The following is a 14187-nucleotide window of genomic DNA, read 5'->3' on the forward strand; positions in this document are numbered from 1 at the left end:
CCACGTGACAACACTTGCTACTAGGTCTCAAGTATTATTTTAAACCTATCACAACGCAGCTGATGGCACAGGGGCACGTATATATATTCGCCCCTCGCATTTCTGAGCTAACTACTCGATCGAAACCTGCAGCGCCATCACGAAGCGAGGCGTCAAGCGGAAGAAGAATCAGCGACGAGGCTTTAAAAACAAAGACGCGTATCGCCTTGAACTGCTTCCCGCGTCCAGAAGCCGCCAGGATGCGCGTGAAGGCGCTGAAACAAAAGACCAGCTTGGCGGTCGGAGGGCGAGGCGGGCATACTGCCTGTTGACAAGGTGGCCCTATTCTTGTGCCTACGGACGAGCCGTATTTCCTGTGTTAATTTTAAGTTGCCGATACACGTTTAGTAGCCATGTTTTATCCCGTTCCCCGCTTTCCCTCCTCTCTATCTCTTTCTCTCTCTGAATTTCGTCGGGCTTTACGCCGGACTTGCGCTGAGCAAAGCTGCGACGGCGGCTCAATGGCTTTGGTGTACTGCTCATGAGTGCGAGGTTCTGAATTCGATTCCCGTTTCAGGCGCCGGCGATTTGAGCAAGGATAGATGCGGTCGGCAACAACACACTCATTTTCCTCCTTTACACAGAACTATGAGGGGGGGAGGGGGGTGTAGTGTAGAGTGCCTGGCTAATTTTGGCCACTTTGTGTTCTTTAGCCTGCAAACAAATCTACGTACACGGATGTTCTAGCATCTCGACGACGGAGTACCGCGTCGGCAGAAGTGAATCAAAGCCACGGTCTCGTGTCGGCAGCAGAATGCCACGGCCTTTGAGTCACTGCGGTACGTACTGGCTTTCGTATCACGACATATTTATTTCTACACATTAGGCAGTGTTAACTTATTTTCATTACAACAGTCTATTTCTCCCTCTTACTTTTATAGCATTCTTTCAGTGGTTCATTTTTTTGTCACATGAAAATAATCTCACACGACGGTACTACATGGTGAAGGAAAAAGCACGACGCCCACTCCACCTGACGGAGTTCGCGCCATGCAGCAAAAGCTATGGCTCTAGTCAGCCAACCAGAAACTTAAAAAAAAATTAAAAACGAAAAAAGGGTCATTGTCTACCGCTGATCGACGCCGGTTGAATGGAAGCGTCACGGAAATATTAGCGGCACACAATGGACGACTTTTCTTCCGTTCTCTGGAGCACGCAGGTGGCTCTCTGATTGTTTTATTTATTTATTTTATTTAGATAATACTTCCCACAACACTACCGACTGGGACGCAGGGTGCACCCGCCACCTCACCCAAAACTAACCAAAGAGGAAAGCACCGCATTCCGAAGACTGCAGAGCAACACGTACACCCATGGGATCCTCATGCATCGCATCCACCCGACACTACACACATACAACTGCCCGATCTGCGTCGTGCCAGACACTCTGGCTCATTTACTACTCGAGTGCCCGTGGCGCCCCGAAGATGCCGTTACCAAGCATACAACGACCGCAGATATGAACCTCCTCGCCGCGACGTGGGAGGCCAAGATCTCCACCCCGGCCCTGGACGAACAACGACGTCTTGTCGCCAGAGCCCGGGATGCTATCACGGCCAGAGGATTCCTGGAATGAGGGACCCTCCCACCTAGAGTGATCCACAGCTCAAACGCTCGGGATACTGTCTCGAAAATTAAAGTTTATTTCATCATCATTCCAGCCACCTTTTGGCAGTCAAAGTAGCTCACAACACATGAAACAAAACAAAAGAAATAAGAAAGAAGCAACTGACAATGCGCGCGAATAAAATAAAAATGTAAAAACGAATTCTGGTTCATTATACAGAACTAAATAATGCATAAGCAAATAAAGGATGGGTCACAAGACGCTGATACAAAACAGATAAAAAAGAACGAGTACGTAATCTGGTTCATTATATGCTAGTAAATAAAACGCTTAAGTAAATAAAGGATAAGTGATGCGCAAGGATAGGGGGGGGGGGGGGGATGTAGTTCAATCAAACGATGCACAAGGGTAAGCACTTAACAATGAGCAACACATCGGCTGACATGCAGTATTTTAATGACACAGCTGCCATGAGAGACTCAACTGACAAAAGACAGGCGACGTCGTGTGGCAGTTGATTCCAATCTGAGATGGACCTTATACAAAAAAAAAAGAAGACTCGTAGGCGACCGTTCTCCAAAAGGAAGCTGCGGTGGTCCTCTCGTGTTTTCTGCGAGTTGGTACCGACACTGTTAAATGACATGTAATCGGTGGAGTGAAGTTTCGTTTTATTGCTCACTATGTTGTGAAGCATCTTTAGCCGGTGCATCTTACGGCTTGACGCAGGCACTTCTTCAGACACGCCTTGCTCGGACGTTAAACAAGCCAATTAGCAGCGTCAAAAGAACTTAAGAAGGTAACAAGTGAGCAACTGACGCAATAAAGAAAGAACCCTGCAGTTGAGCTGTGGAGCATCTGATTTAAATTTTTTTTATTTCTACTCCCGCGAGTAGTATAAGGCTCCACGTAAACTTGCGCAGGTCGCCCCGTGCTGTTCAAGGTGATCCTTGTTTACGTTTGGACAGCACGCTGCACTCTCTAGTGCTCGCGCACGCGCACGAGAGAATGTGTGAGTGCGGTCATTACACAGCTCTGGAGTCGTCACGGAAGAAACCACCCGCACTATAGTACGTGCGTACACATAGAAGGGCACTTACCAGAGCCTCCTCCCCTCCCGGCCTTTGTGTGTCTTCGCACTTCCGTCCTCTCCATATCGTTAACTTTTGCTCTGTCACTTTCTTGCGCGTTTGTTCCTTGTTCTTTTCGGAGAAATAGAGAGACGGTGAGAGAATTTAAGCATAATTTACCTCGCTTTTGTGTCTTTCTCGTTGATTTATTTATTGCGGATACTGTAATCTTCATAATAGACGGTAGCAGAGTAGGTACGCTGTCATTTGATAAAATAAAGACAGAGCTGATGACACCCAAGGTAAAAAAAGAGGGGGGGGGGGGGAGGGCAGGCAGCCTGGTTAACCTAAAGTCCCGAGAACAGCCTTAGGCTAACCAGGCTAGCGCACGTTTCACTATACAGCCCGCTTTGGACGAGTTGGGTGGTGTGTGTCAGGTTACCTCGTACGTCTGCGGCTCATGTATGCCAGTGTTGAAAACTGCCGTATTGTTCCATAGGGGGCCGCGCTTTGTCAAGCTGTATTCTTTGTAGCTTTTTTCTTTACCCGTTTTCTCTCCTCGGGATACATTTATTTGATTGATTAATGAATTGATTTATATTGGAGAATAATTATTGCTTAAAACGGTAGTTTGGTTATGATAAGTCGAAGGGATTAACTCAGACCCATCTCGCTGGCGCGACTTCGTAGTCATCACAATCCCGGTCCCGTCAGGAAGTCGGAATATTGACGTTTGGTAGCGGTGTCGTGCAATGTTCAAATGTAATGATGCTATATGTGATTACAAGGCCACCAGTGGACGTTATGTTATTCTGCGTATACCCAAGTGACGAAGCGGAAGCGACACTCCGCGCACGAGACCACCGCCGAGGTGTGGACGGACCGAAGCGCGAGCGTCGACTTGAGAACGTGTAGGGACGGCGGAGGCCGAGTGCAGTCTTGCGTGTCCTCTGTATTCTCTCTGTTTTGCCGGGTATCGGTCCTTTTGTTCTATCCTCTTGTCGTTGAGCTGTAAAAGCAAGCGTGGCTGTCGCGTCGTGGCCTACACACGTGGAAAGTTGTTTCGCGTAGCTTTGTTGGATGTATATATTGCGAAGGACTAAAAATGAAACGCTGTCTTGCGGAATTAAGGTTCCAGGTAGGTGTTTTTCTGTACAACCTTTGTTTCTGTACATCGTTCTTTGGCGTTTGCGAAAAAGAAGCGTCGCTCTCCTCCACGCTGAGTACACCATTATTTTGTTTGTGTTGGAGCTTGCGTCTGCGCTCGACGTATAATGACCCTGGTCGCCGGGGCTGCCTCGGTTTGCGCTGTCTCCGTGATCGGCCCGCCGTACACTCCCGCAGCCAGCAGCTAGGAGCCGTATAATGGGGCTTTAAAGCAGTATACAAATGGCGTCCTTATTACAGGTTTACTGTCCCTGCCAACAGTGGAATCGACCATCGGCACGCGCTCCTACGACTGGTCAAGCGAAAGCGCTCTAAAATATAGGCTCTGAGATAACATTTAGTAAACACCTAGAGACAATGAAACAACTTGGTACTTTAGCCGCTTGATGGCTGTTGAAAAAAAATATCGCAAATGAAAGATATTGCTCTCAACATTATGATGACAGTTATAACCACCAATGGTACCATTTATGACTCATTTGACAAAGAGTAAAATGACAGTACATACTCCTGCAGGAAAACAAAGGGCACTCATAGAAAATGCACACAATCTTTCAAGCCACGCATTCAAATATGTAATCTGTAAAATAGTATAAATAACAAAAAAATGTCGCAGTTTCGCCCGAAAGGTGAAGCATCGATTGCAATAGCAAATTAGTAGAGAGCTATTCGGAGTAGGGATAGTAGTTTTATCGGGTGCATAAACTTGGACACATTGGCTTACTAACTGAATTAACAATCGTGGTGTCAGCGCGCACAAACATGAATAGATCACACTGAATGACCGCAGACAACGACTGTCAAAACGCTGGCAGCAAGCGCAGGTTCGCGCGGTCTATCGCTTCAACGGAAACTGAGCGGCGAATGCACAGCGCATACAAAGGTCAGAGCCGTGTGGAGATAAGAGACGGTGCGGGCGACCGGCACCGCCGGGAAAAGGTCAGCGGAGAAGCTGCCCCCCCCCTCCCCCCTCTTCCCGTTTCTTGCTTTCGCGTGGGAGATTGAGTGGCAAGATACGCCTTTGGTGCCGGAGCACAGCGCCGCTCCGGCTCCCTCCCTCCCATACCCCACGGCCTTTCGCGCGACGGTCGCGTTTGCTTTCCGCCGTGCGTTCGCCCTCCGTGATAGCGCGCGTCCCCCGCGCGCTTTCGCTCGCGCATACGGCGCGCGGCGACGATTTTATCGCCCTTGGAATCTATACGGAACCTCACGGCGACGGCGACGGCGACGCTGACAGGCAGAAATCCGGTTGAAGTGTCCATATAATTGCTATCGCAATAAAAGGGTAAATTAAAGTAAGTATAGTAAGCAAAGAGAAGCAAATTCGAAGTCCCACTAACACATGGAAGGAAAGGCACATCATCGTATAAAGGACAGAAACACGATCAAAAATATGATATATAATAAAAAAAACATTGGCAGTCACGTGTGACAGATTTTATGCTATTTCATTAACCAGATTGGCGCTTTCGTTCGTGCGCAATGTGTACGTGAGTGGGTGTTTCAATCGTTTCAAAGCGCAGGGTATCGCGAACGAACAAAAGAATATTCTGCCTCAAGCCACGCTAATCCAAGCCAGTGACATGGTGAAACGCCTGCTGTGTTTTGAGTTAGGCATTCAAGCCCCGATATCAAGAACCAATCTCAAGAAGACCGCCGAAGTGACACCCAAACTTAGGTGCCGAGGTGTGATGGACTATCCGTAAAGGGGGCGGATGAGTCAGAAATAGGTACACCCATTTGCAATGCGAGAGAAAGAGAGACAGAAGAAATGGTAAAGGCAAGGAGGTTAACCAGAGGGGAAGGTCCGGTTTGCTACCCTACGTTGGGGAGAGAGGGGAGGGGGAGGAAGCGGGCAGGCTTGGTACGGCCATGTCTGGCTGTGACATAGTCCCATGGAATGTAAACGCCATTGGCGGCACGTGTCCATTATTTTGCAAGCCCCACATGATGGTCCAATAGGAGGGGGAGAAGGAGAGAATGGAGATGTAGGCAGGCACTAGTATAGTGCCTCTCCATGTAGGAAGGGAAAAAACTGAGGAGGAGCCCTGACGTCCCTCTTTGTGAAGCCAAGTGACACCGGAAGTTGGCGTTACTCCGCCGTCTTGTCGTGGCAGATTCTCCTCTCTTGTTTACATTTCTCGCGAAACCACGTCGCGCTGCGTGCAACCAGGCTTCTCGGGCGCAAGTGCTCCGCAGCGATCCTAAACCGAAAGATGTAATCGCGATGTGTCATCGCATTACTGTTGTCGACGTCATGTTGAAAGAAGTTCGTAATGAACTTCGCTTATTCGACCGTGCGGTAGAACTCGCTTCTTTTACCGGACTGGACTGGAAAAACTTTATTTAGGTCCCGCAGGACGCGCTTAGCGCGTAGCGGGCGTCTCCCACGTAGGGACCGACAGGGAATACCCTGGCGGCCGCTTCGTGGGCCTGCTGGACGGCCCATTGCTGGTCGGCGAGAAGCGAGCTTCTGAGGGACTTCTCCCACTTGTCCGAGGTAGAGTCGGGATGAGCGTTTCTACACTCCCAGAGCATGCGTGCGAGTGTCGCCTTGTATCCGCACGAGGGGCGCATGTCGCTGGGGTACGCGTCAGGATAGAGAACGTGGAGTTCGGCTGGGTTCGGGTACGCGTCTGTTTGTTCGAATCGTATTATTGATGCAATTTGGAGAAACTGCTGAATAAATTTATTATGCAAACTGGCTTGCGTGAATTGTTTATTTCTTGCTCCTGGTATACTTTGCAATTTCGCTTCCACTTGTACATGTCATGATTGCCTTTCAAAAAGTTTTGTGCAGTACTAATTTTATTTAGTTTCAAAAAGATTAATTTGACCCGTGGGCTTACGTGAATGGTGCGCCGTTGCATGAATGCAGCGCTTTGAGCACTAATGTAAACGTCAACGTACAACATCTAAGGTCATGAAACCCTACAGGTGGGTAAGCAGGCATTGAGAATGCCGATGTCGAGGGCAGCAAAATGAAGCACATATTCAGCGTAAAACTCGACCGGCACACCTGTGCAGGTGTGTATGACCATCGAAAGCGCTCTCCTCAAACGAGCTGGTGCTGTCGCGAGCACTGCGAGAAACAAGTAACAGTTGAGCAAGCATGCGTTTTAATATGTACAAAAGCAAGTTGTTACAGAACACAAAGTTCTAAAGCCAGGATTATGCATTCTTGCATAACGTTCTACGTTATCATCGTTACTTATTATCACCCGCTGTCAAAAGCAGGAATACTGCACGACTGTCACTGACCTGCAAGGCGTTCATTGTATAGATTCTGAAACACAGTGGTTTCGGTCTACAATGGCACGTTAGTATGATTCCGCCGAAGTGGGCAAAATTTCCTGCAGATATTCCTTAGTCCATGGCCATTGCCGTGGCGCGGTACATTGCGTACAGCGTTGCATGCGCATTCATCTCACGCGTTTGAGTTCCTTCAGTCCCACCTGGCCACAGCAACATCCGGGAGAGCACGGGCCAGATAAAACACCCGAACAAAACACAGAGACTAACGCAAACCTGCCCACACGACGCCTTTGCCACCGTACGAAACCTACAACGCAACACGTGTGAGCGCATACACCTTAACAAAGCCGCCAATATTCCACGACAATATGGCCGCTACAGCACACAAATTGTGAAAAAGTAAAGAAAAATAGCATGGCTACGTCACTTCCTCCACACTTTTCTCCTAGCGCGCCGAGGGGGTAGGCCTCTCCTCAGTTTTTTCCTTCTCCCTCCACAGAGCGCACTTATTACTGAACACCTTGTGTGCAGCCACTGTGGATTAGCATTTTGCATGAAAAATTCTATGAAGCGGTGCTTTGCAGCTAATACGACTGGTCGCGCTGTTAATATTTCATTTCATCTCAAGCTCAACAGTATCCCATCATCTCCACAGTGGACATAAATAAGCAGTTGTGCCCATGTTGCGGTGTTTCTGGTGAGATGTCTGTTTAGTGCATACACCTGTGCGTCTAACGAAAGATATGTCCCCGAACTTAACTCAGCAGAAGGAAGAAAAAAATGCTGCGCTTTTCTGGCGTATCCTTCGTTTAGCGGAACCTCCGAAATTTTTGTTTTTTCGTTTTGCTTACGATCGGTCGTACCCCTGCGGCGACTATAGCGATCGAAGTCACAGAAGCGTTTGATATTCACTACCGGCGGAGTTGCTTCGGTGACGTCTTGACTCACTGCCAGCTTTGTGCTTTCCTTTTCTCGACGTTCAACAATTCTAACGCGAGTACGTCTCCATTGAACGCTTTGCAAACGCTAACCACGTTAGTGAACGCTCGTGTCAGCACCCCAGAAGTGCCGTTAGGTTTCGCGCTGGATCTACCGCGTGAATTTCGATGGCTCCGAAGTGGTCAACACTCACCCGCCTTCCCTCTTCCCCTACTCCTTCCCGCCTAACTCCTTCCACCACAGTCGACGTCAGTCGGAAAGAGCCGTCACATTGTTCTTTCTTTCTTTCTTTCTTTCTTTCTTTCTTTCTTCTTTCTTTCTTTCTTTCTTTCTTTCTTTCTTTCTTTCTTTTAAAACATTTCAAAACATAATTTGCCGGAAGAATGCGCCGTGGCCTACCGGGGCCGCCAGCCCCGACTTCGATACAAATAGCCTTGCCACCGAGTGCGCATGAAGCCGTGAGCGTCTCCTAGCATTGGGAGCGCATGACCTTTGTATCCGCAGCGTATGACTGGGTAGCCGCTTAACTCGGAACTGCTCCTCCAAAAGTGGCACTTCGCGAATGCCGCGCCGTGAGTCCTTCTTTTATCTTTTCTTTTCACGGCCACGCTAATGAGAAAGGGGAGGCTGTTTCCGTATTGCCGGGACCTTTCAGCGGTCGGCGCCAAGCAAGGAGACATAAACAGACGCAAATGAAGTGATGCGCGTCCTTGCCTCCATTTTTCCTCCAGAAAGAAGTTGAGGAAAACAAAAAACAAAGAATGAGCGGGTAAAGGGGGGGGGGGGAGGGGGAGGGGGGAGAGGTTAGTGTACGCGAAGGTGTTCTCCAAGCCGACCTCATTCGCGTGCTCCCTTACGCGTGAGCGTTGTCTGTACGGCGGTGGAGAGGGCCGTTGTTTATGACGCCGTCGTTATTGTTGTCGCTTATCTAGGAGGGCGCTCAGGCGAATGCTCGGTTGCCTCCACACTGCAGACGGCCTGCTCTTCTTCGCTCCGGTGAGCATTGCGTAATGCGAGAGAGCCGTTCAGTTCCACGTCTTGGAGCGCATGTTACGGAGCACAGGCGAGGCAGCGAACGTGTGACCTGTTGGCAGTTCAGCGCACCGCACGTGGCGTGGTGGTTTCACGGTGCTGAGACGCATTTTCGTCGCGTGCCAGCTAATTCGCAGAGTGCAGTTTTCCTGCATGTAGGGCAACCAGTTCCGGGGAGCGGAAGAAAGTGTAGCCGCTTCCGGAAAGTTGAAAAGTAAAATAAAAAAAATATTATGTCTGTCGCATCGTTGCCGCGAATAAAGACTGCTGTATCGCTACCAAGCTGTGACGACACTCTGTGGGCAATCTTGCAACGTTTGACAAGTACACGGAATCATTTTCTAGTTCAGCGGATGCGTTTGCGACTTGTTCGAGTCGAAATAGTGCTGCATTCTTCTGTATACTTGAGTCGAAGCGAGGGCTTGTTTATTCAACGATTCGTGCGTGTCGCATATTTCGCATTCGGCCACGGCATAAATGTCTTAAGTCAAGCAGGAAAGAACTAGTTTGAAGTCTGCAATGAATCCCCTTGATGATAAGTACAGAAAAGCTTATCGGTTCAGGGAACAACACGTCGTCCCAGAGATATGCTCTAAAAAATTTGATAATCAAGCTTTTTATAGAAACGGTCATCCTAGCTTTAAATTCCAAATTCCCAACTAGCTACAGACCTTGCTCAGCTACCAACTACCAGCTATCAACTGGCTCAGCTTTCCTGCCTAATCAGGTTTACAAGCCCGTAGGCAGAAAAGCTGATTAATGCATTAGGCAGTTCCTGGGCGTCATAAAGCTGTCCGATGCGATTGAAATCATGTACTCTAACACATTCTTTTCTTATCGCTTTTTTTTTGTCGCTGTTTATACAACATAAAATCGGTGCACTGGTAACGAGACATTGTCAAATAGGCAGTTTCAAACCGATGTTGAATGGGTACCAAAAGAAAAAAAAATGCAGTCGAGGGCGCAGTGGAAATTTGCCATAGGATGCAGTCTGATGACGCAACACATGTGCCAATGGAGAATGGCGGGGGAAACGCCTTCGTCCTGCAGTTGGACACAACTAGGATGGTGACAATGATGATGACGACGATGATCATGGTTAAGCTGATAGTGGCAGTGAGAATTATAATGCTATGTTGTTTCTATTCACCCTGTTGTTTTGTGAGGATTTATTCATGATGCCTTTACGGAGATTCGCAGAAGATCCGGAGTTACGAGCCCGCGAAACCGAGCAAAAGCGTTTGAGCGTCCAGAAGCGTCCAGATACTTTAATGACCGAGTGTTCGCTGCTCCTTGGGCTGCCGATGATTCAGGGATGATCTTGCGCAAAACGTGACCGAGTCTCGAAGCATAACCTCGCAAAAACTTGGCCGAACCGAGCTAATGCTTGGTGGGGTCGCCAGCTTCGCTGTTTGCCCACTCTTCGCACCACTATAGTGCGAAGCTGCCCCTAATTTTTCCTTTGGCAATGGCAACGGTCTTTCTCAATTTCTTTTTGCGGCGGCTCATGCCTTCACCAACCGCATAGCGGCCGAAGTTCTCCCAGTTTGGCAAACAGGGCACACCAAGCCCATGCGCTTGAGTTACCACGCACGCATATTTTACTATGCCTGTAATGAGACAGAATTGAACCTCTGCGCGAGAAACCGTAATGTTTTCAGCGTTGTTCTCCCTTCAAGCATCTCGTAGTTCAAGTTTGCGTTCTTCGCAGAACTATGTGAATGAGAATTTATTCTCTTCACGAAATCGCTGGTGTAACAATGTGTACCTATGCACGGTTCTTCAGGGACTGGAATTGAAGATAAAATTGTGCGTTGAGTCATCGACAATGTTGTGCAACAACGAGAGGCGATCGGCCAGTGCGTGTTTGGTTTGGTAAAAGAGAAATGTTGTTTAACGAGCTAGCTTTAATTAGTAAACGCTCCATTTCGCCTATTCTTGTTTGTTTTCTGTTGATTACGGATCGATTATGGTCTGGCCGGTGGCAATGTTTGATACTGACATATAACTTAGATGGTAATTTTCTCATTATTCATTCCATTATGTTCCGATTCTTCAAAAGTGGGTACAAGTCATAGCTCGCGATGATAAAAACGTTCTTCCGTGGCTAATTCTCTGGCGCAGGTATTTATTCTTGAAACCGGCCGTAGAGTCCTACCTAACAATTAGAAGTTTCATTGACAAGGATGCGTTGTCGTATACCACCTTTCAAAATTTTCTTGCGCAGATCTGGTTAGGCGGTATCTCCTCTCTGCTACATGTGCCATGAGCTGGAAGCTGTAGATCGCATTTTTTCTATTCTGCAAGTCATCTTCGCCGTTTGGTTTACCTCATAAAAATTATTTTTATAAATTGAAATATAGCGATAGGTTTCTTTCGTATTTATTTATGCATATTAATATTCTTATATAATGTTAATGTATTCTATAGGCGGATAACTACACAGTTCTTCGCAGGTTCTCCATCGATATGTTTGTGCCATTATTGAAGAGATCATCATCATCGTCATCATTGTGGTCATTTGCCATCTCTAGAGAAGCGAAGAAGAAGAAGAAACGACCCGCACGCACCAAGCTCGTTCGCCACTGGCCCGCGTGGACGTCTCTTGCGATTTCGGCCAGCTAGCCCCGTTCGAAATGAAGCCCGACGCTAATGTTGCCGCCAAGCCGAACGGCGCCGTCACCAGCAAAGAGCCGACGGCCACAGCAGTGGACGGCATGCAAGCTGTCATCCTCTCGCAGCCCAGCACGGCTGTGTCCTCGTCGCTCCCCAAGGGCGAGCGCAGCCTGATGCCCGCCGTCGCGCTGCTCACCACATTCGTCGGTTTAGTGTGCGCGGGGACCTTGGCATACGCCCTACTGCGACCGACGCCACAGGTGGTGCAGCGTTACTGCGACAGCGACGACTGCTTCCAGCACGCGTACATGCTCGTCTTGGACCTCAACCGGAGCGCCGACCCGTGCGCCGACTTTGGCGAGTACGTGTGCAGTGCCTGGCCCACCACGTCCATCTATTCGTTCAACACGCAGCAGGACCGCTGGCACAAATGGATCCAGGAGTCGGCTCAACTTCTGGGCTCACTGCGCGTGCGCCGCGGGAACAAAGCCATCGCTAAAGCTCTTCAGCTCTTCCGCCTCTGCCTCAAGATGGATGCCGTGGCGTTGCAGGACAACTTCAGGCTCCTGCAGCAGTTCGTGAGCGATAGGAAGCTTGTGGCTCCCGCAGATGGAACCCCGTCCGCAGCGCATCAGCCTGGCGTGCACCCGCTCGACGTCCTGCTCGACCTGGCCATCAATTGGCAGATGCCCTTCTGGTTCGACGTGCGCTTTCTCAGGACAAACGGCAGTCACCTGGGCATCCTCATCAGGCCTGGTCATTACGAGGTCTTCTGGGAAATAGCCGTGGAGAAGTTTATCATGGAACCACTCGGCACTCAGTACGAGGACGGCGGAGACGCGCCGAGAGCTAGCATCACCAACGCCACCAGCAGCTTCTTCGTGGACAGCGCCATACTATCGGAGCTGAGAAACGTCGCCAGTGGCCCACCAAAATCACAGCCCGTAGCGGTTCGCATCAAGGAAATTTCCAGCGTAACGCCGAGCGTGACGTCCGAGCAGTGGCTCGAATTTCTGCGCAAGCATTTGGCGCCGACCTTCGTGGTGACCGGCGAAGATCAGATTTTGCTGCAGGACGAGGAATTACTGGTTACAGTCAATAGACTACTCGAGAAATACGAACACGAACATATCCTGACCCACATAGCCCGCCTAGTGAACAGGACTTTCGGGAACGTCTTTAGCAAGAGGCTACAGAGCTTGCCTTACGACGACGTTGCTTCCCTCTCGCCTCTGACGAACGTCAGTTACGCTTGCGAAGTTCAGGTTGAAGACACGTTCAGACTGCCGATCGCTACACAACGCATCGCAAAGAGAAAACTGAATCTTTACCGTGCCGCCATTGACGACCTCCTCGGTGACGTCATGAGAGCCACCATCTCGCTCTTGCGCTCCAGCACCTGGATGGACGCCGAGTCGAAGCAAGCGGCCATCAAGAGGATACAGGACACGACCATTCAGCTCTGGCCTCGCGAGCAACTGATACACGACGAGGACGCTTTGTATAGTCTGTACGAGAAATTTCCCTCGGGCAGCAAGATCTACTTCGACGAGCTGCTTCTGGTTCGGAAAGCCACGCGGGCGGTGCTGGGAACGCCCGCGTACGCGGACATCATGTGGATGCCTCACGGTGGTCGGGACCCGTACTTTGCCTACGACGCCTTCAGCAACTCCATTCACTTGGCAATGGGTGCCGTCATGCCTTCGCTATTTTACGCCAGCGCCACCAAGAGCATCAACTACGCAGGCGCGGCGGCTCTACTCGCGCCGCTGGTCGTGAGTGTGCTGAACGCGTCCTCGGTGGCGCTGGACGCGAATGGATGGACGGTGAAGCGCGGCGAGCCGTTCCCGGCGCGGCCTCCGTGCAGCGCCGACGTCGGCGACCGCAGCGCTTATCCGGATGTCGCGGCCATCGAAGTGGCCTACAGGGCCTACAAGGACAGCCTCGAACGCGACGGCCTGTCGTCCGACGTTCGAGTCCGCCCGTTCGAAGAGTTCACCGGCGAGCAGCTCTTCTTCATGTCCGTCTGCCGTAACACGTGCCAGCTGCAGCGCGGCACCAAGACGTCCAAGACGTGCAATGCGGCGCTGCGAGACTTCGAGCCTTTCGCCGCCGCTTTCGGATGTCCCAAAGGCTCGTTCATGAATCCGGACAAGAAGTGCGGCTTTTTTCATTAGCTGCGCAGCTCGTTCTATAGACAGCGTACGCACGATATGGCGGCAGCAGATGCGAAGAAGCTTGGATATTAAAATTATATCGACGCGCAATCTACGTTGCGCTGTATGTCGATCATCGTCTAAATCTTGCCTTAAATCTTTAACGTGCACAGTTTAGAGTGTTGGCAAGAACGCGGGTTCTAAATTTCTTAGAGCTCGCTACCGCGTTTTTCAACTGAGGTATATTGACTTGTCTTCAAGGCTCAAGCGTTCGCGCTGTCGGTGCTGGTATGACAGCAGCACGCAAATAATTGTGTGCAGCAGCCACGGGTACGAATCCACACACAAT

The 14187-nt window shown here is 49.8% G+C and overlaps 1 protein-coding gene across 1 annotated transcript; it reads left to right on the plus strand.

Moving 5' to 3' along the window:
- Positions 1 to 11702: 11702 nt before the first annotated feature.
- Positions 11703 to 13859, plus strand: LOC119448739 (neprilysin). Its single transcript, XM_037711962.1, has one exon. It carries the CDS (start codon positions 11703 to 11705, stop codon positions 13857 to 13859), a length of 2157 nt encoding a protein of 718 aa, XP_037567890.1.
- The last annotated feature ends 328 nt before the right edge of the window (positions 13860 to 14187 follow it).

This window comes from Dermacentor silvarum, chromosome 4 (assembly GCF_013339745.2).
Source record: "Dermacentor silvarum isolate Dsil-2018 chromosome 4, BIME_Dsil_1.4, whole genome shotgun sequence".
Taxonomy (NCBI): domain Eukaryota; kingdom Metazoa; phylum Arthropoda; class Arachnida; order Ixodida; family Ixodidae; genus Dermacentor; species Dermacentor silvarum.

Coding starts and splice junctions, on each gene's coding strand:
- LOC119448739 (XM_037711962.1), top strand. CDS start 11,703: ATGAAGCCCGACGCTAATGTTGCCGCCAAGCCGAACGGCGCCGTCACC.